The 27,596-nt window shown below is 72.1% G+C and overlaps 8 protein-coding genes across 8 annotated transcripts; 3 read left to right on the forward strand and 5 right to left on the reverse strand.

Moving 5' to 3' along the window:
• Positions 1 to 604: 604 nt before the first annotated feature.
• AURANDRAFT_71744 (hypothetical protein) lies at positions 605 to 8,288 on the forward strand (the record flags this gene model as incomplete). The annotated part of the gene is made up of 6 exons (XM_009039294.1): positions 605 to 1,672; positions 2,603 to 3,140; positions 3,421 to 3,895; positions 4,568 to 4,649; positions 4,968 to 5,084; positions 5,885 to 8,288. 6 exons carry the CDS (start codon positions 605 to 607, stop codon positions 6,215 to 6,217), a joined length of 2,613 nt encoding a protein of 870 aa, XP_009037542.1.
• A 1,087-nt stretch (positions 8,289 to 9,375) lies between these two features.
• On the forward strand, positions 9,376 to 10,392 carry AURANDRAFT_15540 (hypothetical protein; the record flags this gene model as incomplete). The annotated part of the gene is made up of 2 exons (XM_009039295.1): positions 9,376 to 9,618; positions 10,240 to 10,392. Coding segments are annotated over 2 exons (396 nt in total), but the record flags the coding sequence as incomplete, so codon positions are not given.
• Positions 10,393 to 10,735: 343 nt separating this feature from the next.
• Positions 10,736 to 11,773, reverse strand: AURANDRAFT_27507 (hypothetical protein; the record flags this gene model as incomplete). The annotated part of the gene is made up of 1 exon (XM_009039532.1): positions 10,736 to 11,773. One exon carries the CDS (start codon positions 11,771 to 11,773, stop codon positions 10,736 to 10,738), a length of 1,038 nt encoding a protein of 345 aa, XP_009037780.1.
• Positions 11,774 to 12,026: 253 nt separating this feature from the next.
• Positions 12,027 to 13,265, reverse strand: AURANDRAFT_64617 (hypothetical protein; the record flags this gene model as incomplete). The annotated part of the gene is made up of 1 exon (XM_009039531.1): positions 12,027 to 13,265. One exon carries the CDS (start codon positions 13,263 to 13,265, stop codon positions 12,027 to 12,029), a length of 1,239 nt encoding a protein of 412 aa, XP_009037779.1.
• Positions 13,266 to 14,524: 1,259 nt separating this feature from the next.
• Positions 14,525 to 17,554, reverse strand: AURANDRAFT_64618 (hypothetical protein; the record flags this gene model as incomplete). Its single annotated transcript, XM_009039530.1, has 1 exon — positions 14,525 to 17,554. The coding sequence occupies one exon, from the start codon at positions 17,552 to 17,554 to the stop codon at positions 14,525 to 14,527; it is 3,030 nt and encodes a 1,009-aa protein (XP_009037778.1).
• Positions 17,555 to 17,755: 201 nt separating this feature from the next.
• Positions 17,756 to 19,582, forward strand: AURANDRAFT_64619 (hypothetical protein; the record flags this gene model as incomplete). The annotated part of the gene is made up of 1 exon (XM_009039296.1): positions 17,756 to 19,582. One exon carries the CDS (start codon positions 17,756 to 17,758, stop codon positions 19,580 to 19,582), a length of 1,827 nt encoding a protein of 608 aa, XP_009037544.1.
• A 3,274-nt stretch (positions 19,583 to 22,856) lies between these two features.
• On the reverse strand, positions 22,857 to 23,866 carry AURANDRAFT_59064 (hypothetical protein; the record flags this gene model as incomplete). The annotated part of the gene is made up of 2 exons (XM_009039529.1): positions 22,857 to 23,215; positions 23,374 to 23,866. The coding sequence occupies 2 exons, from the start codon at positions 23,864 to 23,866 to the stop codon at positions 22,857 to 22,859; spliced, it is 852 nt and encodes a 283-aa protein (XP_009037777.1).
• Positions 23,867 to 26,362: 2,496 nt separating this feature from the next.
• Positions 26,363 to 27,160, reverse strand: AURANDRAFT_2663 (hypothetical protein; the record flags this gene model as incomplete). Its single annotated transcript, XM_009039246.1, has 1 exon — positions 26,363 to 27,160. A coding segment is annotated over one exon (798 nt), but the record flags the coding sequence as incomplete, so codon positions are not given.
• Positions 27,161 to 27,596: the final 436 nt, after the last annotated feature.

The raw sequence follows: 27,596 nt of genomic DNA on the forward strand, positions 1-27,596 counted from the left end.
ATCGCAGCAGCGGAGATCGTTCTTTATCGACCCCGTCGCGTCCAACCCGGCGGGTTCCTCGGGGGAGCCCAAAATCATCGAGTCCACCAGGTCGAGCTCAGACGGCGCCACGGCCACGCAGCCCTCGGGGACCGACCTGAGGTCCCCCAGCCCAAGGTCGAGGGCCCCGAGGCCATCCCATCGACCCATGACCCGGATGGAATCGTCATCTGAGGCGAGGACCCGCGTTTCCGGCGACGATCGGGTCCTCGTGACGCCCCGAGGCAGCCCATCCAGGGCCCCAGACGCCGCGCTCTCCGAAGCGTTCTCGCCCTCAGATCTCGTGGTCTATCCCGGGCAATGCCCCATCGAACGCGATCGACACGCTCATCTGAGGGCAGCTCCCGACGGAAACCCTCCCCCGGGGCTGCGCTGGACAGCGCCATCGGAGAGCGCTTCAAATGTCGAGAGCATTCAGCATCGCTTCAAGTTCTAACAAATCTGAAGAATGCTTGTTTGGGCTGCCCCTCACAGTGCGGTTCAGCGACGGCTTTGTGAGCTCGTGGCAGTACTGCTGATGCTCCTCTACCTCCGCCGCCACTGGACGCACCGGCTGCAACAAACCATGGCGTCGATGGTCGGGACGATCGCGCCGACGCCGCTCACGACCGAGTGGCTGGCCGCGCACGGCTGCGACGTCGAGGACGGCGAGGACGTGGACGGCGAGGAGCCGATGGAGGCCGGCGAGAACGGGTCAATCTCGCGCGTCGCGCTGCGACGGCGCGGCGGCGAGACGAGGACGCTGGTCGCCAAGCGGCCGCCGACGTCGCCCGCGGCGCTGTCCGTCGCGGCGACGCAGCAGTGGTACGCGCGCGAGCTCTTCTTCTACGAAGCGCTCGCGGGGCGGCTCGACGCGACGACGATCCGGGCGCCGCGGCGCGCGGCGTCGGCGCTGAGCGCCGCGACGGGCGACTTCTGCCTCGTGCTCGAGGACCTCGCCGCGTCGGGCTGCCGGCCGTTCCGCGAGGGCGACGCGGCCGCGGGCGCCGCGGCGCTCGGGCGGCTCCACGGGTCGTTCCTCGGCGCCTTCGACGCGCTCGACCGCGGCCCGCTGCCGGTCATGCCCGTGCACGTCGAGCTCGCGGACTTCATCGAGGCCTTCTTCGTCAAGTGCTGGGCGAGCGTCAAGGCCGGCGGCGTCTACGACCTGGGCGCCGAGGCCGCGGCGCTCGTCGACGCCGTCGCCGCGCCGGGCGTCTACGCGTCCCTCACGCGGCGCCTCGCGGAGCCGCCGCTCACGCTGCTCCACGGCGACTTCCGGGCCGCGAACCTCATGGTCGACGAGGGCGGCGCGGTCGTCGTCTACGACTGGCAGTTCGCCGCGCTGGGCAACGGCGGCTACGACCTCGCGTACTTCGTCGCGCTCTCGGCGCCGGTCGACGAGCGGCGGCGGGCGGAGGGCGCGCTCCGCGCCGCGTACGCGGCCGCGCTCGCGGAGGCGTCGGGCGCGCCGGCGCCGCCGCCGGACGCGCTCGCCCGGGACGCGAACCGCGGCGTGCTCCTGGGCCTCGCGAGCTTCGTCATCGGCGCGGCGACGGCGGGCGACGCGCCCGCGTCCGTCGCGACGCACCGCGCGGGGCTCGAGCGGCTGAGCGCCGCGGCCCTGGACTGGGGCGCGGTGCCCCGGGACTTGGTCTAATTCGGAATGCTACGGCAGCTCCTCGCGGTTCCCCTGGACTTGATACAACTCGGGCGACATAATCAGAGCACTCCACTATTACGGCAGCTCCTCGGGCGCGGCGCACGACGCGACGGCCTCGTCCCAGTTGTTCATGACGCAGAACCACTCGCCCCTGGCGGCGAGGGCCTTGCCGTCGATCCAGCTCGAGACAGCGCGGAGCTTGCCGCAGGTCGGGTCGCAGCACTGGATGTACTCGACGTCGTCGAGCCGCCGCTTCTTGGGCCGCGTCAGGCCGAGGTCCGCGAGGCGCTGTTCGGCCGCGTCGACCTTCCGGAGGCGCTTGACCCAGCCGCCGAGGAAGCCCTGGACGCGCCGGTCCTCGGCGCTCAGGTTCTTCGCGTTCCAGTCCTGCTCGGGCGCGTCGCACGTGTTCCGCTTCGGGTCGGGGTTCATGGCGCAGAACCACTTCCGCTTCTCCAGCCGCTTCATGTTCGTCGTCCCGGGCAGCGCGCGCCACTTGCCGCACTTGTCGCAGCACACCCACGCGACGTCGGGCGCGATGCCGCGCCGCTTCGCGAGCGCGTCGAGGTCCGTGGTGTCGACGACGGGCTCGCACTTGGCCTTGCGCGGCGGCCGCGGCGCGGGGGCCGGCGCCGCGGCGTTCTCCGTCTCCATCTTGGCCGCGGCCGCGCGGGCCGACGGCGGTCGCGCCGCCGCCGGCGCGGGCGTCGCAGTAGACGCCTGTTCTGGACCAGTGTCAGACTCCATTGCCACAGCCTCGAATGCCAGAGGACCCCGATGGTGGCCCTCCAGCGGCCGCTCCTGAGCCTCTGCTTGGTCATTTCCACGCCATTCCTCACCGCGCTCCGACCACCGCTTATACGACACCGCGCGCCGTCGACGCTTTTCGGCGCGCTCGAGGACGGCGACTATTTATTGCAGGAGGCTGTCAAAGCGCTCCAGGACACGAGCTTTCAGGAGGCGCGCGACCTCGTGGACCTCGCGCGCCAGTGCTACGCGGAAATTGAGGACGACGCGGCGCGGCGCGCGGAGCGCGAGGCCCTCTGCGGCGAGCTCCAGACGCAAGTCAACGCGTACCTCGCGAAGACGCGCGCCGCGCGCGCCGAGTCGCTCGCGGCGCTCGACCGGCGAAAAGCCGCGCCGACGGACACGGCCGGCGACCGCATCCTGCGCAAGGCCGTCGCGGACCTGGCGTCCCAGGACTACGCGGCCGCGCGCGCGGGCGTCGACGCCGCGCGCGCCGCGTTCGCCGCCGACGGCGTCCGCGGCCGCGAGACGGCCCTCGGCAACCTCTACGCGTCCATCAACGCCGAGGAGGAGCGCGCCACGCGCGCCGAGATCCGCCGCGAGCAGGACAAGGCCGAGGCCGAGGAGGAGGCGCGGCGCCGCGGCCGCCAGCTCGTCGCCGAGCAGAAGATGGCCGCCGCGTTCGGCGGCGGCGGCGCGGGTGATGCGGCGGGTGACCCGGACGACGAGGAGGAGGAGGACGACTAGCGTAATCGTATACGGATATTGGCGTCAGGACGCTGCAACACGGCTTCATCGAGTCGAAGCTGCTCCCAACATCCAAAGCTTGCCGGGCGAGACGAAGCTCGAGACACACGCACTCGTCAGCCGTGCGCCCCGAGCCAGGTGAATCTTTGTCGCCCCGCTGAACAAGGCGCTCGGGACCGACGCACTGCTAGCGTCGACGACCTCGTAAACGCGAATCGGCATCGCCCCCGCCTCGACACCCGAAGAGATGGGCCGCCGCGCCCGCAAACTCGTGCTGCTGTCGCTCGTCGGCCTGTCCCGGGGCTTCGCGCCGCGCCCCGACGCCGCGACCCTCCGCTGCGACACGCGGGCGTCGTCCGTCGCCGCGGGCGACGCCGCGGCCGTCGAGTCCATGCGGTCCGCGCGGCTCGACGCCGTCGAGGACGCCGAGGACATGCGGAAGATCTTCGAGGCCGGCGCGGACGTGCAGCTCACGGTGGAGCAGGAGATGGAGCTCGAGGACAAGCTCGAGGACGTCGGCTCCGTCTTCGACGCCGAGGACATGAAACGCATCTTCCGCAAGGGCGCCGAGGCCGAGGGTGGCGCCGCCGGCCTCAAGGGCGACGCGTCCAGCCTCGGGGACCTCGACGACGCGTCGTTCAAGTTGCTCATGTGGAAGCGCCTCGGCCAGAACGACTTCGACCGGATATTCAAGGGCCCCCGCGTCGAGTTCGAGATCAAGTGACCCGCCCCGCCGCCCCGCCCCCTACTGTAAGCACCCGTCGTCCGTCTCTCCCGGCGTTAGTCGGGCGGCGGCCCGCCCGCGCGCGTCGCGCCGGACACGTCGACGATGGTGTTGAGCGTGTTGTCGCCGACGGACGTCGGCGAGCAGTAGTCGAGCACGGAGAACGCGTGGGGCGGATTCGCGTACGCGCCCTGGATCTCGAAGGCCCAGGGGTCGCCCGCGTAGGCGACCCAGACGGAGCCCGGGACGCCCGCGTCGCCCGCGCCGTGCTCCATGGCGTAGCCCGTCGCGTGGGAGTGGAAGTAGGTCGTCGGGCTCGCCCGGAACGCGTCGAGCGCGGCGTCGAGCGTCATGTCGTCGCTGAACTTGAGGCCCACGTGGCTGTCGAGGAAGGCGTCCCAGCCGCTCTCGGGCGCGCGCATGTTGCGCGCGTGCGCGTCGGCCGCCGCCGCCGTCAGGTCCGCCAGGATCGTATCGTCCGCGTCCCGGCGCTCGACGCTGCGGACGCTGACGAGGTGCGTCTTCGGCGAGAGCCGCCGCCCGGGGAAGGCGCCCCCGGGCGTCGCGGCGGCGATGCGCTCGAAGCGCGTCGACGTCACCGTGCAGGCGTCGGCGTAGGTCGCGTCGACGTCCAGGGTCGCGCCGTAGGCCGACGCCGCCAAACCCAGGAACGTCGGCGTCGCGGCCGCGTCGAGCGACGGCCACGTCGTCGAGACGACGAGGAGCGACGGCAGCCCCGTGGCGGCGTCCGTGCCGCCGCCGTAGGTCGCGTAGGCCGCGCGCAGCACGTCCAGGGAGTCGTCGAGCGCGAAGGCCTTCGGGCACCGGTCTCGCGACGCGAACGACGCCGTGATCTCCGCGTCCGCGTCGTATTCGGCGACGACCTCGATGTCGACGCCCGCGCCGGGGAGCCGCGCGACCAGGGACGTGAGGTCGTCGGCGCCCCGGGCGACGGCGAACGACGCGTTGACGCCTCGCAGTCGCGCCGCGAAGGGAGCGACGGACGGCGCGTAGAACGTGAGGCTCGGCAGGGGGTCGCTCTGGTCCGCGGCCCAGCGCTGCGGGTAGGCGGCGCCGGCGTCGTCGCAGCCCGCGGTGACGAAGCTCCGGAAGAAGTGGATCTGGAACCCGTCGAGCGTGCTCGACGCGCTCCGCTCCGCGCACAGCGACTCGCCCTCGAAAAGGGTCTCCTCCGCGAGAATCGTCTCGAGGCCGAAGCCCTCCCGGAGGAGTTGTGCGTCCGCGAGGGGGTCCACGGACGTGAACGTGCGCTTGTAGATGGAGATGGTTCGCGTATTTTTGGTCTCGCTAGGTGTCTCGAGGAATTCGTCTTGCGTCGCGAGGGGGAGCGTCGGGGGGACGCCGAACCAGCCGGCGACGACGAAGGCGGTGCCGAGTGATAAAAGGACCGCCCCGGCCGTCGACCTGGCGGCCTTGGGGCCGGACGCGCGCGCCTCCATGAGGCCAAGTGCGACACCCACTCTCAAGTGTGGCGAAACGCTGGCGAGCGAGCCGCTGTTCGACCGGCCTCGTCGAGCTGTAAACCCGACTGCTAAGCGACCGCAGCGGCGACCGAACGCGAACGCGAACACGATGGCCGAGCTCGAGCAGACCACACCGACAGAGCCGGAACCCGTTGTCGAGCAGACCACAGCCGACGACGCCGAGGAGAACTATAGCAACGCGCTCCAGGAGAACATCGCGAAGCGCGGCAACAACGCGTACTACTACGCGCACGGCCACCGGAACAACGCGCCGGCCTGGGACGGCGACGCGGCGCGCTCGCCGCGTCCGCTGCGCGCTCGCGCCGCGCGCTCGTCGACGGCGCGCGCGCGCGCCGTCGCGCGCGAAAGGCCGCCCGCGGCGAAACGAGAGCGTTCGCGCGCCGACGGCGCCGACGGCGCCGCGGGCCGCGGCGCGCGTCGTCGCGCCGGCTCGGTAACCGCGCACGCTCGCGCATCTCAAAAACTCGAACCCCCGCGCAGGAGCCCAAGCTGCTCGAGAAAACGGAGATTGTCCGCGAACGAAGGAAGCTCGCGATCACGAAGTACTCGTGGCTCGACGAGGACACGAAGATCCGCATCTACATCCCCATCGAGGACGGCCGCTTCCAGCAGCCGGGCGCCGTGTCGCTCGAGTGCACGGACAAGAGCGTCACGCTCGTCGCGGACCTCGGCGACGAGGTCCACACCTTCGCGGTGCCCCAGCTCTACGACAAGATCGAGAGCGGCGCGTTCAAGGTCAAGCCGAACAAGATCGTCGTCACCCTGAAGAAGCCCAAGGAATCCAAGTTCAAGTGGTACGACCTGAAGAAGTAGGCCGCGGGGATTTTGCTTCGTCGTCCCGCGACGGACCAGGAAGCGGTCGCGCGCCGCTGGCGCTTGTTCGGCTAAGTGGACTCACACACACGAAACACACGACGCCCTCGAGGACGCCCCATCGAGGACTTCATCGAGGCCCGTGTGAACCGATGCAACCTAAATATAGTATCCTTCGCGACGAGTATGGTGCACTTTGAATGATGCCATCCTCTGGTTGGTTTCGCAGGGGGCTGCAATGCGGCCGTGACTGACGGAGCTCCATGGAGGAGCCCGTGGACCTGTCGGCGGCCGCCGAGGCGGCGGGCCTCCCGATCGTCGAGGAGGTCGCGGCGCCGGCGCCGGCGCCGGAGTCGGCGGCCGGCGGCCGCGTGACGGACGAGGAGCTCGCGGCCTACGGGAACGAGTCCCGCCCCACGGACACGAGCGAGGAGGGTGGCTCGCGGACGGCCGCGACGTCGCGGCCGAGCACGGGCACGTCCCGCGCCGACGGGTCCGTCGCGTCCGGCGCCGCCGCGGGCCTGAGCGACGAGGAGCTGGGCGCGTTCCTCGCCGCGAACGCCGAGGCCGAGGCCAAGCGGCCGCGGTCGTCGAGCCCCGCGTCCGACGCCGAGCTCGACGCCTACATCGCCGCGGGCACGTCCGAGTCCAAGCAGAGCGACCCTCCGGCGGCCGCGCCCGCCGGGGACGACCTCGAGGCGCACGGGTACCGCCTGTCGGCGCAGAACGTCGCGCGCGCGGCCCGGGAGGCGGCCGCGGCGGCCGAGGCGGTCGCGTCGACGTCGCCGGAGCACATCATGCGCGCCATCGCGGCGCCGAACCCCTACCAGTTCCGGCGGAGCTCGCGCAACAGCTTCGGGAGCGTCTGCAGCCGGACGCCGTCGTTCTCGTCGCTCTGCGAGGAGAAGGAGCTCCTGGAGGAGCGGCCGCCGTCGAGCGAGCTGAGCAACCCGCTCGAGCTCGCCAAGGCCGTGCCCGAGGACCAGGAGCAGGGCTCCTGGAGCCCGCCGCCCGCGGGCGACGGCCGCGGCGACCTCCTGCGGTCGAACGCGCTCGCGCGGTCCGACCGGCGCGACACCGACGCCGGCGCGCCGGCGGCGGCGCCCGCGAAGCCGCCGCCGACGGCGTCGGGCCCGCCGCCGAACCTGAGCGCGCGGCGCGCGTCCCTCGGCGCGCGGCGCGCGTCGCTCACGCGGCGGACGTCGATCGGCGCGTCGCTCGGCCGGCGCCTGAGCCTGCGGAACGTCGTCTCCACGGTCATCGACGGGCTCGGGCAGGACGGCGCGAGCCCGCGGACCCAGCGGGGCTCCAAGGACAGCGTCGCGTCCCTCGAGGGCGACGACGGCGAGGGCAAGTCGCCGACGAAGAGGCCGAACCGCCTCATCCGCCAGCTGACGATGCGGACGCTGGCGAAGCGCAAGAGCCGCGACCTGACGGGCGAGGGCGACAGCCCCAAGTCGCCGGAGAAGCCCGAGGAGAAGAAGAACCTGGGCCGCATGCTCATGTCGGCCGAGAAGTTCGAGAAGATCATGCAGTCGCAGAAGCTCGGCCGCGACCACGAGTCCATGGTCAACCAGTTCAAGCTGCGCACGACGCCCACGGCCCAGCAGGGCGACAGCTCCTGGATCAACCGCGCGCTCAGCTCGTCGAAGCACGTGCGCGTCCTCGCGCCGCGGGGGGAGCGCGGCGAGAGCGGCTGGTCGCACGCGGGCCGCGTCGCCCTCATCCTCGCGACGCTCGCCGAGGAGCGCGACTTCCTGCGGGACAAAAGCGAGGAGGACGCGCCGCGCCAGCTGCGGGAGCAGGCGATCCTCGCGTTCCTGCGGGCGACGTGCCCGGCGCTCGTCGCCAAGGTCGAGACGCACCACGAGATCGCGGACGAGCTCGTCGCGCTCCGCGCCGCGCTCGAGGACCGGGGCGTCTTCTCCGTGTCGACGGGCGAGCAGCACCTGTTCCAGTGCGGCACGCTCGAGGAGGTCCGCGCGGAGATCGAACGGCTCGAGGCCGCGGAGAAGCGCGAGGGCTGGAAGCAGGCCGTCCCGCGGTGCATGATGCGCAACTGGAAGACGTCGACGCCGACGAAGGAGGCGCGGAGCGGCGCGCGGCCCGACAACGGCACCTGGGCGAGCCTCAGCGACGCGGTGCTCGACCCGGACGGCGCGATCGCGCGGTCGTGGGGCGCGCTCATCGTCGCCGCCGTCGTCGGCCAGGTCGTCGTCGTCCCCTTCTGCCTGTCCTTCCGCGCCTGGCGCGCCTTCGCGCCCCTGGCCTGGGCGACGGACGCGCTCTTCGCGCTCGACGTCGGCGTGCAGCTGCGGACGGCGTTCCACCGCCAGGTCGCGGGCGACGCGGCGGCGGCCGCCGCGGAGGCGCAGGTCACGCGGAGCGCTGTCGAGTGGAGCCTGCGGCGCATCCGCGAGAACTACGCGCGGCGCTGCCTCGCCGTCGACGCCGCGGCGCTCGCGCCCCTCGGCCTCGCGGCCGCGCGCCTCGCGGCCGGGAGGCGCGTCGCGCCGGCCGCGCTCGGCGCGCTGCGGCTCGCCAAGGTCCTCAAGACCTTCGCGGCCTTCAAGGCGGACACGGGCCCGGGCCGGTCGCGGTTCCGCGACACGCTCCAGTTCTCCAAGTACAGCAACGCGCTCAACGTGCTCCTGCTGCTCTTCGTGCTCATGGTCATCATGCACGCGACGGCCTGCGCGTGGCACGGCGTCACGACGCGGGAGCACTGGGAGCGGCGCGTCGAGGCCTTCAACGAGCACGCGCGCGAGGACTTCGGGGACGACGCGGAGGACGCGGGCGCGGGGGAGGTCCGCTACGGCGACACGTCGCGGCGCTGGCTTTATATTATGGCCCTCTACGAGAGCGTGCTCATCCTCATGGGCGAGGACATCGACATCTCCGCGGAGCGCGAGCTCGCCTTCGCCATCGTCGCCATCATCATCTGCGCCGTGCTGCTCGCGATCGTCTTCGGCCAGGTCTCCGTGCTCATCTCGAACATGAACGAGCGGCCCCAGGCCTACCGGAAGAAGCTGGCGAAGCTCGACGACGCCATGCGCCAGGACAACCTGCCCGAGGTGCTCCAGGACCGCATCCTGGCCTACTACAAGTGGCTCTGGGAGGAGCACAACACGCTCGACGGCCGCGTGAAGATCGCGCTCTTCCTGCCGGAGCTGAGCCCGAACCTGGCCAAGGAGGTGCGGCTCTTCTGGTGCCGCGACATGATCCTCAACGTGCCCTTTTTCCGGCTCTTCCCGTCCCAGGTCGTCCAGCGGTTGGTCTGCGCGGTCCGCGTCGAGTTCTACATGCCCGACGACTACATCATCCTCGTGGGCGAGTTCGGCCACGAGATGTTCTTCATCAAGTCGGGCACGGTCGACGTCTTCCGCATCGACGAGGCCGAGGTCCAGGTCACGCGCGACGCCAAGCTCAAGAGCCGGGGCTCCGCCAAACTCGACGACGAGAAGCGGCAGACCTTCGGCGACAAGCTCTTCGAGCGGCTCCGGCGCAACTCCAAGGGCGAGTCCGAGGAGGCCAAGGCCGCCGCGGCCGCGGCGCTCAAGGCCGCGGGCGGCGCGGCGCACGCGCCGGGCCTCACGGCGAAGCCGAAGCGGCGGCTGTCGCGGAGCATCGCGCCAGTCTTCGGCGCCGCGGCGCCGCGGCCGCCGTCCGCGGGGCGGCCGCCGTCCTGGGGCGACAAGCCCGGCGAGCGGCTCGACTCCGCCGCGTCGGAGGCGTCGGACGACGCGGCGGCCAAGGGCGACGGCGCGCCGCGCGCGGCCGAGCGCGCCGACGGGCCGAGCCCGCGGCCGACGTCGCGGGGCCTCCGGGGCCTCCTCCAGCGCGACGCCCCGACCGTCGGGTCGTCGACGACGCCCGTGACGCGCGGCAGCGGCTTCCTCCGGAACAAGAAGGTGTCGCCCGGGTCGCCGCCGGCCGAGGAGGCCAAGGAGCCCGCGGAGCCCGCGTCGCCGCTCTCGGACCCGGAGTCGCCGTCGACGCGGACGGAGAAGATCCAGCGCGAGCAGATCGTGTGCAGCCTGCGGGAGGGCGAGTACTTCGGGGACGTCGCGCTGCTCACGAAGAGCCAGCGGACCGCGACCATAAAAGCACGGACGTTCGTGACGTGCGCCATCATCAGCCGCGACCAGTTCGAGGGCCTCCTCGCGGACCACCCCGAGGCCTGGGAGAAGTCCATGACCATCCTGCGGGACAAGTACAAGCTCGGGCCCCAGGCGACGCGCGCGGAGGAGCTCCGGCACGAGGTCGTCGCCAAGGCGTTCGCGGAGGCGGAGACGAAGCGGAAGCGGACGCTCGAGGGCGGCGGCACCGAGGCGGACGTCAGCAAGCGCCTCGTCAAGCTCCAGCAGATGCTCGCGCAGCTCGAGGCGGACCTCCCGGACCAGATCGACCGGCTGGTGGACGCGCGCGCCGCGCGCGCCGGCGACGCGGGCGCCGCCGCGGAGGAGCCCGCGCCGCGGCGCGCGTCCACGGGCGCCTCCGATAACCTGTGATGTTGTGTTAGACGACGTCCACGGTCGCGCGCGCGCGCGGCGCGGGCCAGGGCGCGCCCGGGGGCTTGCGCGAGCTCGGGAGGACGGCGATGAGGGGGTGGGCCGCGCCGAAGACCTGGCGGAAGTTGTTCGCGTAGCCGCGGTCGTAGGGGTTGCGGAAGCGCTCGCCGCGGACGCGCGCGCGGAGCCGGAGCGTGTGGTTGCCGTAGAACTCGATCGTCGTCTGGGCCGTGAGCACGAGGTAGCAGTGCCAGCCGAAGAGGATCGCGACGGCGAGGCCGACGGAGACGGCGAGCACGAAGGTGAACATGACGGCCGTGCGCATCTGGTTCGTCACGCGGACGCCCCGGATCATGCGCGGGTTCCGGGGCCCGGCGATGAGCACGAAGTCGGCGAAGGTGAGGCAGATCCCGTAGGCGCAGGCGCAGGAGACGTAGAAGAGGAAGAGCACGAAGTACCGGTAGTTCGCGAAGCCGACGCAGTTGAACATCCAGGGGCAGTAGTGGTCCATGTTGAGCACGAGCTTGCGCGTGACGTGGTCGTAGTGGCTCCGCGGCGCCTTGGGCCCCGCGGACCGCTTGCAGTAGCCCCACTCGTAGGGCCCGCGCTCGAGCCACGACGACGCGCTGAGCCGCGTGTGGAACCCGGGCGCCGGCGCGCTGCGGGGCGGCCGCGCCCCCGACGTCAGGCGCTTCGACTCGGCGGACGTCGGCGCCTCGACGTCGGCGCCCGTCGACGCGCCGTCGACGTCGTGCGTCCGCGCGTAGTCGAGCCAGTCGCCGGCCGACAGCGTGCCGTCGACGCTCGCCGCGCGCACGAGGTCGCGGTAGACCGTCGAGTCGTGCGTGCCCGGGTTCGTCAGCACGCAGGAGAAGTAGTTGAAGAGCCCGTTGAAGCAGAGGAACGCGATCCACAGCGCGTGCGCCCACCACCGCGCGGACCATCGCTCCGCGAAGCGCGGCACGAGCACGTTCAGCGCCCAGTAGGTCTCGCAGGACACGAGCGCGATGACCGTGACGATGAGGCAGGGCCCCAGGATCAGCATGCTCCACTCGAAGCACATGACGGCGAAGCGCTGGCACATGTGGATAAAATAGTAGTTCCGGTTGCTGGACAGGCAGTCGAAGCACGGCGCGCACCAGCGCCGGCGCTTCGCCTCGCCCATGGTGATTGATGTGGTGCGGGGCGACCGCTCTCGAGCGCTGGGAGGCCCTCGCGGCCTATGGCTGCGCGCAGCACATCGCGTCTCTCGCGATTGGTTTTCTTTCCTTTATGATGCCGTTCAAGCTCGTTCAACTTTAGTCGTCGGGCCGCGACGCGGAGCCGAAGAAGCGCACGCCGTCCTCGGGCGCGATGCTCGGGACCTGGCCGGCGGCCGTCGGGTGGAGGACGAGCTTGAGCACGAGCGAGTAGCGCGGGCGGTCGCCGGCGGCGGCGCTCGGGGCCTGGACGCTGTGCGTGATGTCCTGGTCCAGGAGCACGACGCGCCCGGGCGCCGCGGCGACGTCCAGAACCTCGCGCGTCGGCGGGTCGAGGAAGCGCGTCGGCGCGCCCCACGCGTCCCGCCACTCGTGCGGCAGGTAGATCACGGCGGACACCCAGCGGGGCTTGCCCGGCGCGCGGTTCGGGTACCGGCCGTGGAAGTCGGTCCAGGGCCCGTTCGGCAGCAGCATGGGGTCGCCATCGATGTGCCAGCCGTAGGCGTCGCCGTCGGCAGCGACCGGCGCGTTCGCCGTCAGGGGCGTCACGCCGTCCAGCGCCGCCGCGGAGATGCGGCTCAGCACCACGGCCTCGTCGTTGCGGCGCGCGAGGTACGCGGCGATCCTTGACTGGACCTCCCGGATCGGCTCCGGGACGCGCGTCTCGTCGCAGAGGCGCCGGATCGCCGTCTCCGCGAGGCCCCAGCACGCGCCCGAGACGTCGTCGTCGCCGCCGATGACGTCCCGCAGCGCGCCGCGGCGCCAGCTCCGCCGGTCGACGCCCTTGACCGGGTCCGCGCGGCAGAGCGCGAGCAGCTCGGCGCGCAGGGCGTCGTCGACGAGGCCGTCGATGGACACGACGCGCGACGTGTCCCAGTAGCGCGCGTCGCCGTCGGCCCAGGCGCCGTCGAGCGCGACGTTGTCCACGACGCGGCACGCGTCGGGCGTCCAGCCCGTCGCGCGCGTGGCGACGGGCACGCGCAGGCCGTAGGCGTCGCTGTGGTCGCGGACGGCGGCGTCGAAGCGGCCGCGCATCCGCTCGGGCGTCGTCCACGGCGCGTCGTCGGAGCCGAGGCTCAGCAGCGGCGCGACGCCCCGCTCGTCGAGCGACGCCGCGATGCCGTCGAGGAGCTCGGACCGCCGCGGGATGCCCTCGAAGACGGCGCATCGCTCGTGGCAGAGGCCCGCCAGCGGCACGGGCTCGAAGACGACGCCCGTGGACTCCAGCGCCGCGGCGACGAGCGCGGCGGCGTCGGACGACGAGATGCCGTGCGACGTCACGAGACGCTGGAGAGCGCTGCCGCACGGCAACAGGAGCCAGGCGAGCAGGGCGGACATCGTCGCTCTGCCGGCACGCATGCGTCGCGTTACGTGTACGACGAGCAAGAACAGGCCTCACATCGAGAGCATCGCGTCGGGCTCAAGCTCAACTAAAACTTTATACTTCATCGTCAACTCGGTGCACCACTTTCAGGGACGATGTCGGGCTCATCGTGGCAGCCCGCCCTCGGCGGCATCGCGTGCGCGGCTCTCGGTGCGATGCTCGCGGTCCTCGCACTCACGTCCTCTCAAACTTCGACGCTGTCGCTCGCGTCGCTCGACGCGAGCAGCCGCGACAACAGCACGCGCCTCTTCGCCCCGGCGGAGCTCGAGCGCTCCTACCGCGACGACGGCTGCGTCTCCGCCCTGGAGCGGTCCTTCGAAGCGGGCCTCGAGAGCAGCTGGCACTCGTTCAGCGGGTGGCGAAACGCGTTCGGCGCGCCCGGCGACGCGGTCCGCGTCTGCGCGTCGAAGACGTCGTCGTCCCAGTGCCCGCCCGGCGAGAGCCTCGACGACCTCGGGCTGCGCTTCGAGCACCTGTCCTGGGTGCGCCGCGGCGGCGCCGAGGCGCTCCGCGTCCGCCCCGCGAACGCGTCGAGCGTCGTCGTCGCGATCCACGGCGGCGGCTTCGTGTCGTTCTCCGCGGCGTCCTACTACGCGCCTCGATTGGCCGGCACGGCCGCGCGCCTCGGCGCGGCGGTCTACCTTCCCGAGTACACTTTAGCGCCCAAAGCGACGGGCGCGGACGCGGTCGACGAGGCCGAGGCGATTTTAGATTTGGCCATCGAGGAGCACCCCAACGCCAAGATCGTCCTCTTCGGCGACAGCGCCGGCGGCGCCGTCGCGGCGTCGCTCGCGATCCGCGCCGCGAAGCACGGCGTCGCCGTCGCGCTCCAGGTCCTCGTCGCGCCCATGCTCGCGGCGTCGGACTGGGGCCGCTTCGCGAGCTACTGCAACCGGAGCGACCACGCCTTCGCGTCGTCCGTCGTCACGACGCCGCCCGGTTTGGCCTACGTCTGGGGCGCGCGGGCCCGGGGCCGGGAACACGCGCGCTTCTCCGCGGACTTCTCGCCCTTCGACGCGTCGGACGACGAGCTCGCGGGCGTCGCGCCCGCGCTCATCGTCGCGTCGACGGACGACGTCCTCGTCGACGAGGCGCGGCTCTACGCCGGTAGGCTCGGAGCGCGCTACGTCGAGTACGCGGACCTCCAGCACGACCCGATCCTCCGGTCCCGGCCCGTCTGGGAGGCGGCCATGCGCGACGCCCTAGCGACGTCTTAGTCGGAGTCGGGCTCGGGCTCGTCGTCGAGGTAGTTCGTCACGGCCGCGTCGTCGCCGCCCGCGGCCGGCCCCGCGGCGGCCTTCCGCTCGCGCTCCTCCTTGGCCTGCTTCGCCTCCTCGCGCGCGCGCGCGGCCTTGCGCTCCTCCTTGCGCTTCGCGGCCATGACCTTGGCGGAGATGGGGTTCGCGCCGAGGCGCGCCTTGAAGCGGCCCTTGGCGATCTCCCGCTGCTGCCTCGACGGCTCCGTGGGCGGGAGGCCGCGCGCGGCCTGCTTCTTGCGGTCCGCGGCGACGCGCGCGCGGTGGTCCCGCAGGCACTTCTTCGTGTCCTTCAACAACCGGTCCAGCGCCTTCTCCTGGAGGCCCGGGCCGGCGATCTTCGCGCCGCGGTCCGGGTCGACGACGAGCGCGCGGCGCACGTCGAGGTTCGCGAGCTCCGCCGTCGGCGCCGTGATGGGCGACACGAGGGCCACGTTGTCCAGCAGCAGTTGGAGCACGCGCTTGTGCTGCCACTTGCGGATGGGGTCCTTGGGGTGGGCCGCGTGCCAATTATCTAAAAGCTTCAGCACCGCGGGCGCGTGGACGTAGCCGAAGTAGGCCAGGCACTGCTCCATGTCCTGGCCGACGAACTTGAAGTTCAGCCCGCAGCGCTTCACCGTGAGCATCAGGTAGGTCCCGCTCACGGTGCGCCCCTTGCTGTAGACGGCCTCGACGTGCGCGCCCTCGAGCTTGCGCCGCGCCTCCTCCTCGAGCTTCTTCCGCGCGCGCATGCCCCGCGTGCGCCGCTGGAGGTGGAGCACGGCGCGCTGCTGGACCTCCATCAGGTGGCGCCGCTGGGCGCCCCGCGTCTGGGACTGGAGGTAGGCCGCGGCGCGGTGCAGATGGAGCCGGTGGAGGTGCGCCTTCGCCCGGCGGATCGCGAGGCGCGTGGACTGGATGTCGCGCTGCTTGAGCTGGAAGAAGATGCGCTTGAAGAGGCTGCGGCTGTCGAAGCCCTTGTAGCCCCTTTGCAGGATCTGCGCCGAGAAGTGCTCGACGCGCTTCGCGGCCTCGCTGTCGCGGACGTCGCGGACGTCCGGCAGCACGAGGCGCATGGGCGGCCGCGCCGGGTCGTGGTCGAGCTCCGCGGCGTCGTCGTCGACGGCCAGCACGAGCTCGCCGTGGATGACGTCGGCGAGCTGGCCGTTCTTCTTCGCGCTCAGCGCCTCGGACCGGGGGAAGTGCTTCGCGACGGCGAAGTCGAGGTCCGACTCGTGGAGCACGTAGTCGCGCGTGCGCCGCCCCGGGGTGCCGTCGTCCGTGCGCTCCTCGGCCCAGCAGACGTACTTGGGCACGCACTCGTAGACGTTGACGACCCAGGGCCGGCCCTCGTCGCCGGCGGCGCCGTCGCCCGCCGGCGGCGGCGGCGGCGTCGGCGCGGACGTTGGCGACGCCAGGGACGAGTTGTCGTCGCCGTCGTCGCCGCGCTCCTCGACCTCCGGCGGCGCCTCGACGTAGGAGCCGAACTCGCGCTCCTTGGGCGCGTCCAGGGGCACGGGGCGGACGCGCGACACGAACTTCTTCCGCCGCTTCATGAAGAGCGCCGAGTTGACGGAGACGCAGGTCTTGACCTCGAGGTAGACCTCGTCGGGGTCGTACTCGACGGCGAGGCCGTACTGGAACTTGGACCGCTTGAGCACCTTGGCCTCGCGGAGCCGCTCGGGGCCCGTCGACGCGTACTTGCCGTTGTTCCGCTCGAGGTAGAGGTCGCCGTGGACGGAGCTGATGGCGACGCCGACGATGCAGCGCACGGGCGCGCTCCGCGGCGACCAGCGCCGCGCGCCGGCGAGGTAGGCGAACTCCCAGTACGCGTAGCCCCGCCGGTCCGGGTCGACGCGCCGCGCGGCCGCGAGGAGCGCGAGCGCGCGGTCGAGGCGGTCCGGCGCGGCGACCTTGTGCTTCGTGGTCACGGACCAGCCGAGCTGGAAGGCGACGGCGCTCGCGTAGAGCGTCGCCGCGCAGCCGGGCCGCCGCCGCCGCGCGGCCGCGAGCACGTCCGCGGCGAGGTCGTACTCCTGCGCGCCCACGAGCAGCGCGTGCGCCGCGTGGAGCAGCGGGCTCCGCGCGGCGTCGTCTTTGTCGTCGGCCACGCCCAGCAGCACGCCCTCCGCGTAGCGCACGTCCGGCGGCGTCGCGGCGACGAGGCGCTCGGCCTCGTAGACGACGGCCGACGCGACGTCCGTCGCGACGGCCGCCCAGGGCCGGAGCGTCGCCCCGTCGGCCTCGTAGCGGTGCGCCTCCGGCGGCATGTCGAGGCGGTGCCGCTTCCGCAGGGCCTTGAATTCCCGCGTCTTCGCGGTCAGCTCCGCGAGGCGCGACACGGCGTGGGTCATGAGCAGCGACCGCTGCCAGTGGGCCAACCGCCCCCGGTAGCCCCGGTAGCACCGCTGGAGGAACTTGACGCTCTCCGTGCGCCGCATCTCGCGCCACTTCATGAAGAACTTGGCGCCGAGGCGCCCGCGGTAGACCGTCTGCAGCTTGAGGGCCGCCTGCTCCGCGATGGCGACGCGGAGCTCGCGCGCGAGGCGCCGCGCGCGCATGCCCATGTAGAGCGCGTTGATGCGCGCGGCCGCGAGGAAGACGTGGCGGTGGAAGCGCACGTGGCCCTCCGCGCGGCCCCGCGTGCCGCGCCAGCGCCGCTGGATCTTCACGCACTGCCACTGGACGAAGAGGCCGCCGCCTTCGACGTCCCAGAGCCGCGCGAGGCACTGGTTCCGCCGGATCCGCTTCTGCACGAGCGTGATGGCCATGTCCTTCTCCGCGAGGAATTCCCGCGGCGGGTTTTGCGCCACGGACGCCGCGAGGAGCCGCGCGGCGTCGTAGGTCGACCCCTGGGCCGTCACGGGCAGCGACCAGGACGGCGACAGCGTCATCGGCGGCAGCGGCATGGGCGCGTCGAGCTTCCGCTTCCTCCGGTAGCGCTGGCCGATGGAGCCCAGGGAATTCGTCACGCTCCAGAGGAAGTTCGGCGGGCGGTCCTGCGACATGACGAGGGTTGGTCGGGCGGGTACTCGGGCGTAAGCCCCGCCGATCTCCGTAGGCTGCCCCAAGGGCGTCTTGTTGGGGCGCTATCGAACCATCGTGTCGTTGGTTTGCTTGAAGAGTGCAAGGATGGAAGTCGCTAAAAAAGAGGAAACAAAGCGGCCAGCAAGGTCATCGCGCCGCGCGCCTTCGACCGCGCCGCAGAGATGAGCGTCACCATCCTCCACGCGGGGCGGCGCCAGAAGATCTCGCTGTCGTCGAACCACGTGCCCGTGCACAAGATCGTCGCCGAGGCCGTGGCGAAGTTCGGCCTCTCCGACGGCGCCTCCTACGGCCTGCGCACGACGCGGGGCCGGCGCGCGGACGTCGACGAGTGCGCGGCCTGGTCGCACACGGGCCTGTCGAACAACTGCGAGCTCGAGCTCGTGAAGAAGACCGGCGGCGGCGGCGCCGGCGGCCCCGTGCGCGTCGCCGTCGCCGTGAGCCACCGCGGGTCCGCGCCTCGGTCCGCGACGTTCGCCGTCGACTCGAGCAGCACGCTCGCGGCCGTCGTCGCGCGGAGCGCGGACGAGGGCGCGGCGCCGCCGGACGCCCTGCGGCGGTCGCCCGTCGTCCGGGCCCTGCGCGACAAGTTCGAAGGCGCCGCGCTCGAGCGGACCCTCGCGTCGCTCGGCTACGGCGCGGGCGCGTCCGTGCGCCTCAACATCGACCTCGGCGCCGTCGACGAGGGCGCTGTCGCGCCGCCGCCGGAGAAGCGGCCCCGCGACGAGGCCGCGCCGGCGCCGGCGCCCGCGGCGGCGCCCGCGGCGGTCCCGGCGCCGGCCGCGCCCGCGCGCGCCCCGGCGCCCGTCCCCGCGGCGGCGCCCATGGACACGGACGCGCCGGCGGACGCGTCGCTGGACGCGGCGGCGGACGCGCTCGGCGACGCGCTCGCGGCCGTCGGCGCCGTCGGCGGCGCCGCGGGCGCCGCGTGCGCCGCGCTGCTCGCGCGCTACGTCGACGGCGTCCTCGCGAACCCGAAATCCCCCAAGCACCGCGCGATCCGCCGGGGCAACGCGGCCTTCGCGCAGCGCATCGAGGCCGTCGGCGGCGAGCGCGTCTTGGCGGCCCTCGGCTTCCACGCGGAGGACCGGGGAGGGGAGCTGTGGCTCGTGCTCTGCGACGACGGCGCGCGCGACCTGGCCGCTTTAAAGCGCGCGAAGGCGGCGCTCGCGGCGCTGTGCGCGGCCCCGGCTCCGGTCGCCGCGCCGGCCTTCGACCCCTTTTCGACGCACCGCGTCGACATGCGGAGCGGCGCGGCGAAGAAGGCGACGGTGCCCTCGGAGACGGCCGTCGAGCGCCGCGCGCGCGAGCTCGGCGACCAGGCGCGGGCCCTCGAGGGCGCCGCCGTCGCGCCGGAGCGGATGTTGACGCTCCAGTCCGCGGCGGCGCAGGACGCCGCGGCCGCGAAAGCGCGCGCGGACGCGCACTTCGGCTCCGCGGACGACGGCGCGGGCCGCGGCGACTCGAACCTCGTCGCCAAGGCCGCGGCGGCGCGCGAGCGGTCGCGGCGCGAGAAGGAGGACGCGCCCATGACGACCAAGGCCATGCGCGACGTCGCGGCCCTCGAGAAGCTCCGCGTCTACGACGTCGCGGCGATCAAGGTCCAGTTCCCAGACCGCACGGTCCTCGGCGCGCGGTTCCACCCGCGCGAGCCCGTGGCCGCCGTCTACGCCGCCGTCCGCGGCGTGTTGGCTCCCGGCGCGCCGGACTTTGCGCTCTTCGTGTCGCCGCCGAAGCGCGACCTGCCGCCGGGCGGGGGCACGCTCGCGGATTTGGGTCTGGTGCCCGCGGCCAAGGTATTCGTCTCCTGGGCGTCCCCGGCGACGGGGCCCTACCTCTCGGACGCGTCCCTGGCGCTCCTCGACGCGGACGTCGCCGCGAGCGCGTTCCCGGAGGCCAAGCCCGTCGCGGAGCGGACGCCCGCCGCCGCGGAGCCGGCCGCGGCGGCGAAGCCCAAAACCAAGAAGCCGTCCTGGATGAAACTAGGATGAAAACCTAAGTGCCTCGTTCGTCGTCCCCGCCCTGGATGAAACTAGGATGAAAACCTAAGTGCCTCGTTCGTCGTCCAACGTGGCGAGCGCCGCGTCGAGGCGCGCCCGCGCGGCCGCGGCCGCGTCGGCCCCCCAGCTCGCGTCGTCCTCGTCCGCGGGCCAGGCGCCGTCCACGTGGAAGAGCTGGTCGCCGTAGCGGTCCCGCGCGTCGACGAGCGCCGCGCGGACCTTGGCGCGGACGCGCGCCTCGAAGGCCGGCACCGGCGCCAGGGCGCGCCCGACCTCGCGGTGGACCATGGCGACGAAGTCGGAGACGTTCAGCCGCGCGGCGTCCCGCAGCACGCGCTCGACCATCCAGCACCACTCGCGGCGCCAGGCCGGAGCGCCGCCGTAGCGCGCCGCGACGTCCTCCGCGCAGTCGTCGAGCTCCGCGCGCGCGCGGTCCGCCTCGTCGGCGACGTGCGCCCAGACGCGGTCGACGGCGCACGCGTTGCACCAGTTGCGGTTGATGGACACGGTGTCCGCGGTGTTCAAAACCATGTGGTGCCAGTCGCTCGGCACGAAGAGCACGTCGCCCGCGCGCTGCGTCACCACGAGGCGGCGCGCGCGCGCGAGGTCCGGGAACGCGGCGGCGTCGTACCTCCCCTCCCGGCAGTCGTCCACCAGGTCCCCGCCCGCGTTTTTGAGCTTGCCCGTCTCCGCGGGCGGGAAGAGCCACCACGTCTTCTCGCCGACGACGTTCCCGGACCAGCTGTAGGACGCGAGCACGTCCGCGTGGACCGGCGTCCGCGTCCCCGCGGCGCCGACGTAGCAAAAGGAGAAGTCGTCGCGCCGCGCCTCGAAGCACGCGCCCAGCCAGTCGTCGTCGAGGCCCCGCGGGGCGTCGTACCAGTCGCCGTCGCCGAGGTGCCAGTCCTTGAGGTAGGGGCGCGCTTCGCCGTCGTTCTTATCGAAGTGGCGCGCGAGGTAGGCGCCGACGGTCGTCTCCCGCCGCGCGCCGTCGGGCAGCGCCACGGGCGCGCTCGCGTCGCCGAAGAGGCGCGTCATCGCCGCGACGTCGAGGGTCCCGTCCTCCGAGACCCACTCGCGCGACGCGCGCCAGGCCGCCGCCGCGCCGGGCAGGAGCAGCGGCCGGTTCTCGACGAGCGCGGCGGCGATCGACGCCGGGTCCGCGGCGACGCGCGCGCCCGCGTCGAGCGCCACGGCGACGTTCTTGCCCTCGAAGTTGATGGTTGTTTTCGTAGCGTGCGCGTGCTTTTCCAAGAGGTAGGCGACGAGCTCGTCCGTCGTCTTCACGGGCCCGCCGCCCTCGACGACGCGAGCGATGAAGTGCGACGGGAAGACGCAGCACGGCACGACCGCGAAGCTCTTGCCGCGCGCGCAGGCCTGCTCGGCGATGGCCTCCGTCGCGCCGTCGGCGTGGAGCCCGACCCAGACGCCGCAGGCGTCGATCTTCTCCCAGGCGTCTCCGTCGTCCGCGGGCGGCGGGAAATAGCGTTTCAGCACCGTCGCGCGCCGGTCCACGCGCTCGCTCCGGCCCGCGGCGACGAGGTGCGCGCGGTACCGCGCCGGCAGCCGCGGCGCGACCTTTTTCATGACCGTCGCCTGGAGGTCGACGTCCTCGCGCGGCTCCACGAGGACCACCGGCACGTCGTGGCAGTGCGCGAGCCGCGCGGCGACCTCGCCTCTGCCGCCGGCGACGTCGCAGACGCCCTCTCTTTGCAGCCGCTCGACGCCAAAGGTTTTGACGAGGTACTCGACGAAGCGGGCCGCGCGGTTCTCGTTGCGCGCGCCGAATCGCGCGCTGCGCGCGTCGAGGCCCTGCTCGGCGCGTTTGGCCGCTTTAGACGCCTTTCGTCTCGCTTTTTGCGCCGCTTTTTTCTCCGCGCGTGCGTCGGTGACTTCTGATGGCTCTGGAGGCGGCGTGGCGAGCGCTGCCATCACGTTTTGGGCTCACGGCTCGTCGCTCTCCAGCGGCATCATCGTCTCGCTACCTTTGAGCCGACGTTGCCGCATCGCGTGTTGCGGCTCGGCTCGGCTCGCGTCGCTGCCTGCGGCCACTCGATCGCGATGTTTGCGGCAGCACGCGCCGGACGGGCACTCGCCGCCCGCGGGGCGGTGACCGCGCGCCCCCAGGTCCGCCGCGGAGTCTCTCGAATGGCATTCCCGCCGCGATTTACGCCCCCCGCGCGGCCCCCGCGGCGTCGCCGTCGCCGTCGCTTCCCGCGGCGCGATCGGCAGCGCATCCGCCGCCCCGGTCGCTCCCCGGGCCGGCGGCGCCGCCGCGACCGCCGCCCCGGCCGCGACGCTCCCCGAAACCCACACGCGCCGCCCCCGAGACCACACAAACCTCACCGCCGCATCCTCTTCAGGTCCGCTCGATGGGCGTCTTGAAGGACCTCGGCCTCGACAACGTGCCCTGGCAGTACCAGGTGCCCGTGGGCATCTTCCTCGCCATCCCGATCATCGAGAACAAGGTGCTCATGCTCAGCGAGGAGATGCAGCTCGTCGGGTGCTTCGCCATGTTCTGCGGCGTCGCGTACAAGCTCGGCAACGAGGCCGTCGCGGACATGCTCGACGCCAAGGCGAGCGCCATCATCGCCCAGCACAACGCCCTCGAGGACGAGGCCATCGCGGGCATCAAGGAGGTCGTCGACGCGCACGCGTCGCGCGTCGCGCTCCTCGGCGAGCTCAAGGCCATCTCCGCCGCGCAGGCCGAGGCGCTCGCGCTGCTCAAGACGGCCAAGACCATGGAGCTCCAGCACAGCGTGCGCGACTCCATCGTCAAGAAGCTCGACACGCTCGTCGCCAAGGACGAGCAGACGACGGCGCTCATCCAGGCGAAGCTCGTCGCGGACGCGTCCGCGGCCGTGTCGTCGCAGTTCGGCGACGCGGCCGTCAAGGCCAAGGCCCTCGAGGAGGCCATCGGCGCCATCGGCGGCGGGGCCGCGCCCAAGGTCGTCAACGGCCTCTTCGCCGACTACTTCAAGTCGACGGGTGCGTCCGCCAAGTCCAAGTCGGGCTCCGAGGTCGCGCTCTCCGCGGAGGCCGTCGCCGAGCTCAACGACGAGCTCGCCGCCCTCGCGAAGCGCGACGGCTACGAGGGCGCCGTCGCCCCCATGCCCGCCAAGATCGCCGTCTAGGCGCGCCGCCGCGCCCGACCGGCGCGCGAGGCCCACTCTTTCTCCCCCTCTACTAAGCCACTCCGCCCTTCGACCGACGGCACGGCACTGCTCCAAAGCAGCGGAACGCTCGCGCTTAGGAACGCCGACGCTCAGCAGTTCTTGAAGTCGGCCTCGCGCTTCTCCGCGAACGCGGCCATGCCCTCCTTCTGGTCCGCCGTCGCGAAGGTCGAGAGGAAGAGGCGGCGCTCGAGGCGGTTGCCCTCGTTGAGGCTCAGCTCGTAGGCGGCGTTGACGGCCTCCTTGCACATCATGACGCTCGGGCGGCCCAGACCCGCGATCTTCGCGGCCATCTTCACGGCCTCCTCGACGAGGTCCTCGGGCGCGTGGACGGCGGCGACGAGCCCCGCGGACAGGGCCTCCGCCGCGTCGATCTGGTCCCCCGTGAGGCACATGGCCATGGCCTTGGACTTGCCGACCGCGCGGACGAGGCGCTGCGTGCCGCCCGCGCCTGAAAAGGGTGATTCAATTTCTCTTCAACGTGAGTGTTCCGCGCGCGCACGTTCCGGAAAAAGCATCCACACTTCGAGGCCGTTTCAAGAGATGATCGCTCGTCCAAAAATCAGCCGAAACGAGTGGAAAACGACCGAGCTAGGAGCCTTTGAAGACCCCGCGCCGCGCCGGGGATCGTCCCGAGCAGGATCTCGGGCTGGCCGAAGCGCGCCTTGGAGCCCGCGAGCATGATGTCGCACATCATGGCGAGCTCGCAGCCGCCGCCGAGCGCGTAGCCGTTGACGGCGGCGATGGTCGGCGTCCGCAGCGCCGCGACGTCCTGCCACGACGCGAACATGTTCTCGCCGTACGTCGCGGGGTAGGTCTTGTCCTTCATCTCCTTGATGTCCGCGCCGGCGGCGAAGGCCTTCTCGCTGCCCGTGAGCACGATGCAGCCGATGGACGGGTCCGCGTCCCAGGCCGCCGTGACCTCGTTGACCTCGGCCATGAGCGGCGACGACAGGGCGTTGAGCGCCTTGGGCCGGTGGAGCGTCACGATGCCCACGCTGCCGCGGACCTCCGTCAGGACGTTGTCGTACTGCGCCGCGCTGGCCGCCGGCGCCGCGGAGAAGCGGCGCGCGGCGAGGCCGGTGCAGCGGCGGAGAGCCATGCTTCCTGTGATCTGTGGAAATTCCGAGCTGTCGGCGAGCGGCGCGTCACGCGCGGCGCGAACCTGCGTGAGCCGGCGAGGCCTCCTGACCCGATGCCGCCGGAATGACCGGCGGCGACCCGGCGGCGATCCGGGAGCGATCTCGCGCGATCCGCGGACGCGACCGCGGCGAGCCGCGCGCGCGCGACGAGCCTCTCGTACGGCGCAACTGCGTGACATACTATAGTCCGTGCCGCGACCCCGCGCGCGCGCCCTATTTCTTGCCCTTCTTGGGCTTGGAGCTCACGCGGAGCGTCTCGCGGTTGACCTTGAGCGCGGCCTTGCAGTTCGTGCACTGGATCTCGCCCTCGAGGCCGTTGCCCTCGACGCCGAGGACGTCGCCGAAGAAGAGGCGGTTGTCGACGCCGCAGTCCGGGCAGGGCCCGCGCGCGATGAAGGGGTCCTTGAAGATGACCTGCTCCGTGACGTACTGCGCCGCGGCGACGATGAGCGGGCTGCCGACGAGGAGGCTGAGGATGGGGTTGAGCCCCCGCGTCGCGGGGATGAGCTCGTAGGTGCCGCCGCCCCAGAGGAGCGTGCCGAGGAAGAAGGCCGGCACGTAGAGCACGATGGCCCGGAACCGGTCCGGCGTGAACGTCACGCTGCACACGCCCGTGTCGATGAAGCACCGCGGCTCCTTGGACACGGCCACGAGGGACCCCTGGGCCTTGAGGGACGCCTTGAGCTCGTCGAACTCGGCGTCGCTCATGATCGACTCCTCGCCCTTGCCGTACGCGGCCATGGCGCTGAGGAACCGGTTCTCGTCGCGGCTCAGCACGGCGTAGTCCGACCCCTCCCAGGCGAGGTCCTCCTTGAGCTGGTCGAACTCGTTGTCGTTGAGCACCTGCTTCCCGGAGAAGTAGTAGCTCTGGATCGCGTCGATGAAGATGCGCTCCTTCTCCTGCGTCGTCAGGTCCATCTTCTTGCCGTCGGCGCCGACCATGGTGAACTCCTGCTCCGGCTTCTCCGTCGCCGGCGCGGCGCGGAGCGGGGCGAGGCCCCGGTGCGACGACGGGGCGAGGCCCCGGTGCGACGACGGGGCGAGGCCGGGCCTCGCCGGCACCCAGGCGAGCGCCGTGGAGGCCGCGAGGGCCCCTAGCAACAATCCAGTCGCAGGCATCATCGTCGACGCGGAGGCGGGGTCCTGCGCGTTCGACTTGAGCCGCAAATCAAGACGTGGTCGACGAGGGCAACGTCTTAACTTGATGTGCTCGCAATCGACTCGTTGACGCCGGAAGCTTGCCGGCCTCGCCGGGCCTCCGACGTCGACTCGGAGAGGACGTCGGGGCGCCCTCCGCCGCGCCGCTCGCCATACACACAAAAACACCGACTCCCAGATTAACCCCGCGCCCACGACTACGTGTCCTCGACGACCTCCTCGTACTTCTCGAACCACTGCTCGATCTCGTCGACGGTGATGACGCCGTCGTTGTCGAAGTCGATCTCCGAGAGCGCGACGACGATGAACTTCTCCATGGCCTTGTCGTCGTCGGCGAACTTGCCCTGGCGCACGGCGATGGCGCGGATGGCCTCGCGGAGCTCGTCCGCGTCGACGAGGCCGTCGTTGTCCTTGTCGATGTGGTGGAGCTTGTCGCCGAGCTTCACGTCGACCTTGGCGATCTCCTGCTCGATCTTCTCCGTCATGGACGCGAGCTTCTTCTCGAGCGCGGCGACCTTCTTGTCCGGCTCGGCCTCGGGCGCGGGCGCCGCGGCCGGCTCGTCGCCGCCGTCCGGAGAAGACGCGACCTTCTCGTCCGCCGCGGCCGCGGCGTCGTCCTTGGCCGTGGGCGCGAGCGCCGCCTCGACGACGTCAGAATCGGACGCGAGCACGGGCTCGTGCACGAAGTCCTCGGGGACCTCCTCGGGCTTCTCCTTCTTCGAGATCTTCGCGCGGATCTCCTCGAGCTCCTCCTTCTCGCGCTCCAACGCGGACTCGTAGGCCATGTCCACGAGGACCTCGCCGATCTCCATCTTGTCCTTGGCCGTGAACTCGCTCGCGTCGTCCTTCGTCGGGGGCGCCTCGTCCTCGGCGAGGCGGCCGTAGGCCTCCGCGCCGGGACCGTCGCCGAAGAGGCTCGCGGCGTAGGGCTCGGCCTCGGACCGGAACGCGCGCTCGACGTCCGAGCCCAGGTGGGCGTCCGGCGCGTCGGAGGAGAGTTTCTCCGCCGGCTCCGGCTGCTCCGGCTCCTCGCGCGCCTTCTCGAGCGCGGCGGCCGCCTCTTTTCGCTCGACCTCGAGCGCCGCGGCCTCGCGCCGCTCCTCCTCGATGAGGTAGTTCTGCTGCTTGAGGACCTTGAGCTTCTTCGCCTTGACCTCGGAAGACTTGGCCTCCTCCTTCGACGCGACGGCCGCGACGGCCTCGTCGACGAGGGACGCGTCGAGGCCGGAGATGCTCTCCGCGATGGCCTTCTCCGACTCGACGAGCGCGGCCTCCTCCTCGACGGCGACGGCCTTGTCCAGCGTGAAGGCGCGGCTCATGATGAGGATGGCGATGGGCAGCTTCCGGTTCGCCGCGAGCTCGATCCACTGGTCGAGCTGCACGCGGTACTGCTGCTTCGTCAAACCGACGGACCGCATGCCCCGGTCCGCGCAGGCCTCCTGGAGCTCCTGGCGCGTCAGGCTATCTAAACCCTCGTAGACGATGCGCCGGTCGTCCTCCCGGAGCCCCCGGATCTTCGACCGCAGCTGGAAGCGCAGGATCACGTCCGTGCCGTAGGGAGCGATGGCCATGTAGCGGCAGAGGTTCACGAGCTGCGCGCGCGGCAGGTTGTCGAGCATGAGCTCGTCGCCGAAGGTGCGCGCGAACTTGGTCACGTCCTTGGACTCGATGTCGCCCGTGCGCGCCTTGGCCACGAACGCCGTGAGCTCCGTCGCCGTCGCGGACCCGTCGCCGTCGGCCGACCGCTGGCGCATCTCGCCGAGCGCGTCGCCCAAAAAGCCCGCGAGCGCGAGCCGCGCCCGCAGCGTCGCCTTGGCCTTCTCCTCCTTCTTCGTCGAGTCCTGGAACGTCGACGGCAGCATGCCCGGGAAGACCGCGAGCGCGACGGGCAGCAGGAACTCGAGGAACGGCACGAGCACAAAGACCGCGAAGGGCACGACGCGGATGAGGTCCGCCGTCGTCCGCAGGAGCTGCTTCCGCTCGCGCCGCGTCAGGTCGTAGCCCTGGACGACGCGCCCGAGCAGCGCCGACGCCGTCTTCACGTCGAGCCACAGCAGCTTCGACCCGAGCCAGTACTGCTTCATCGTCTCCACGAAGTGGTGCGCGTGGTACCGCGCCTTGGCGGCGAAGCCCTCGGGCGCCGCGGCGGGCTTGGGCGCCGGCGCGGGCTCCGCGGCGGGCTTGGGCGCCGGCGCGGGCGCGGGCGCGGCGGCCGCGCTCGACGCCGGCGCCGCGCCGTGGTACGCGGGCGGCTCGACGTCCTCCGCCGGCTTGGGGCTGCTGCTGAATCGTCGTCGCGCCCGGTGTCGCAGGAACGCGTCGCTGGCGAACGCCGGCGGCCGGCCGGCGACGGCCGCCGACTGCGCGAGCAGCAGCGGAAACGGCGCCGGCCGCGCCGCGGGCGCCGGCGGCCGCCGCGACGCCTCGAACTCGTCCGTGTGGAGCGCGCAGGCCCACGCGGGCGGCCGCGACCCGATCCTCCGCAAGCGGAGGAAGGGGCGGAGCGACATCGCCCCTGTTCGCTGCCGGAGA

This window comes from Aureococcus anophagefferens, assembly GCF_000186865.1.
Source record: "Aureococcus anophagefferens unplaced genomic scaffold AURANscaffold_11, whole genome shotgun sequence".
NCBI classification, from domain to species: Eukaryota; class Pelagophyceae; order Pelagomonadales; family Pelagomonadaceae; genus Aureococcus; species Aureococcus anophagefferens.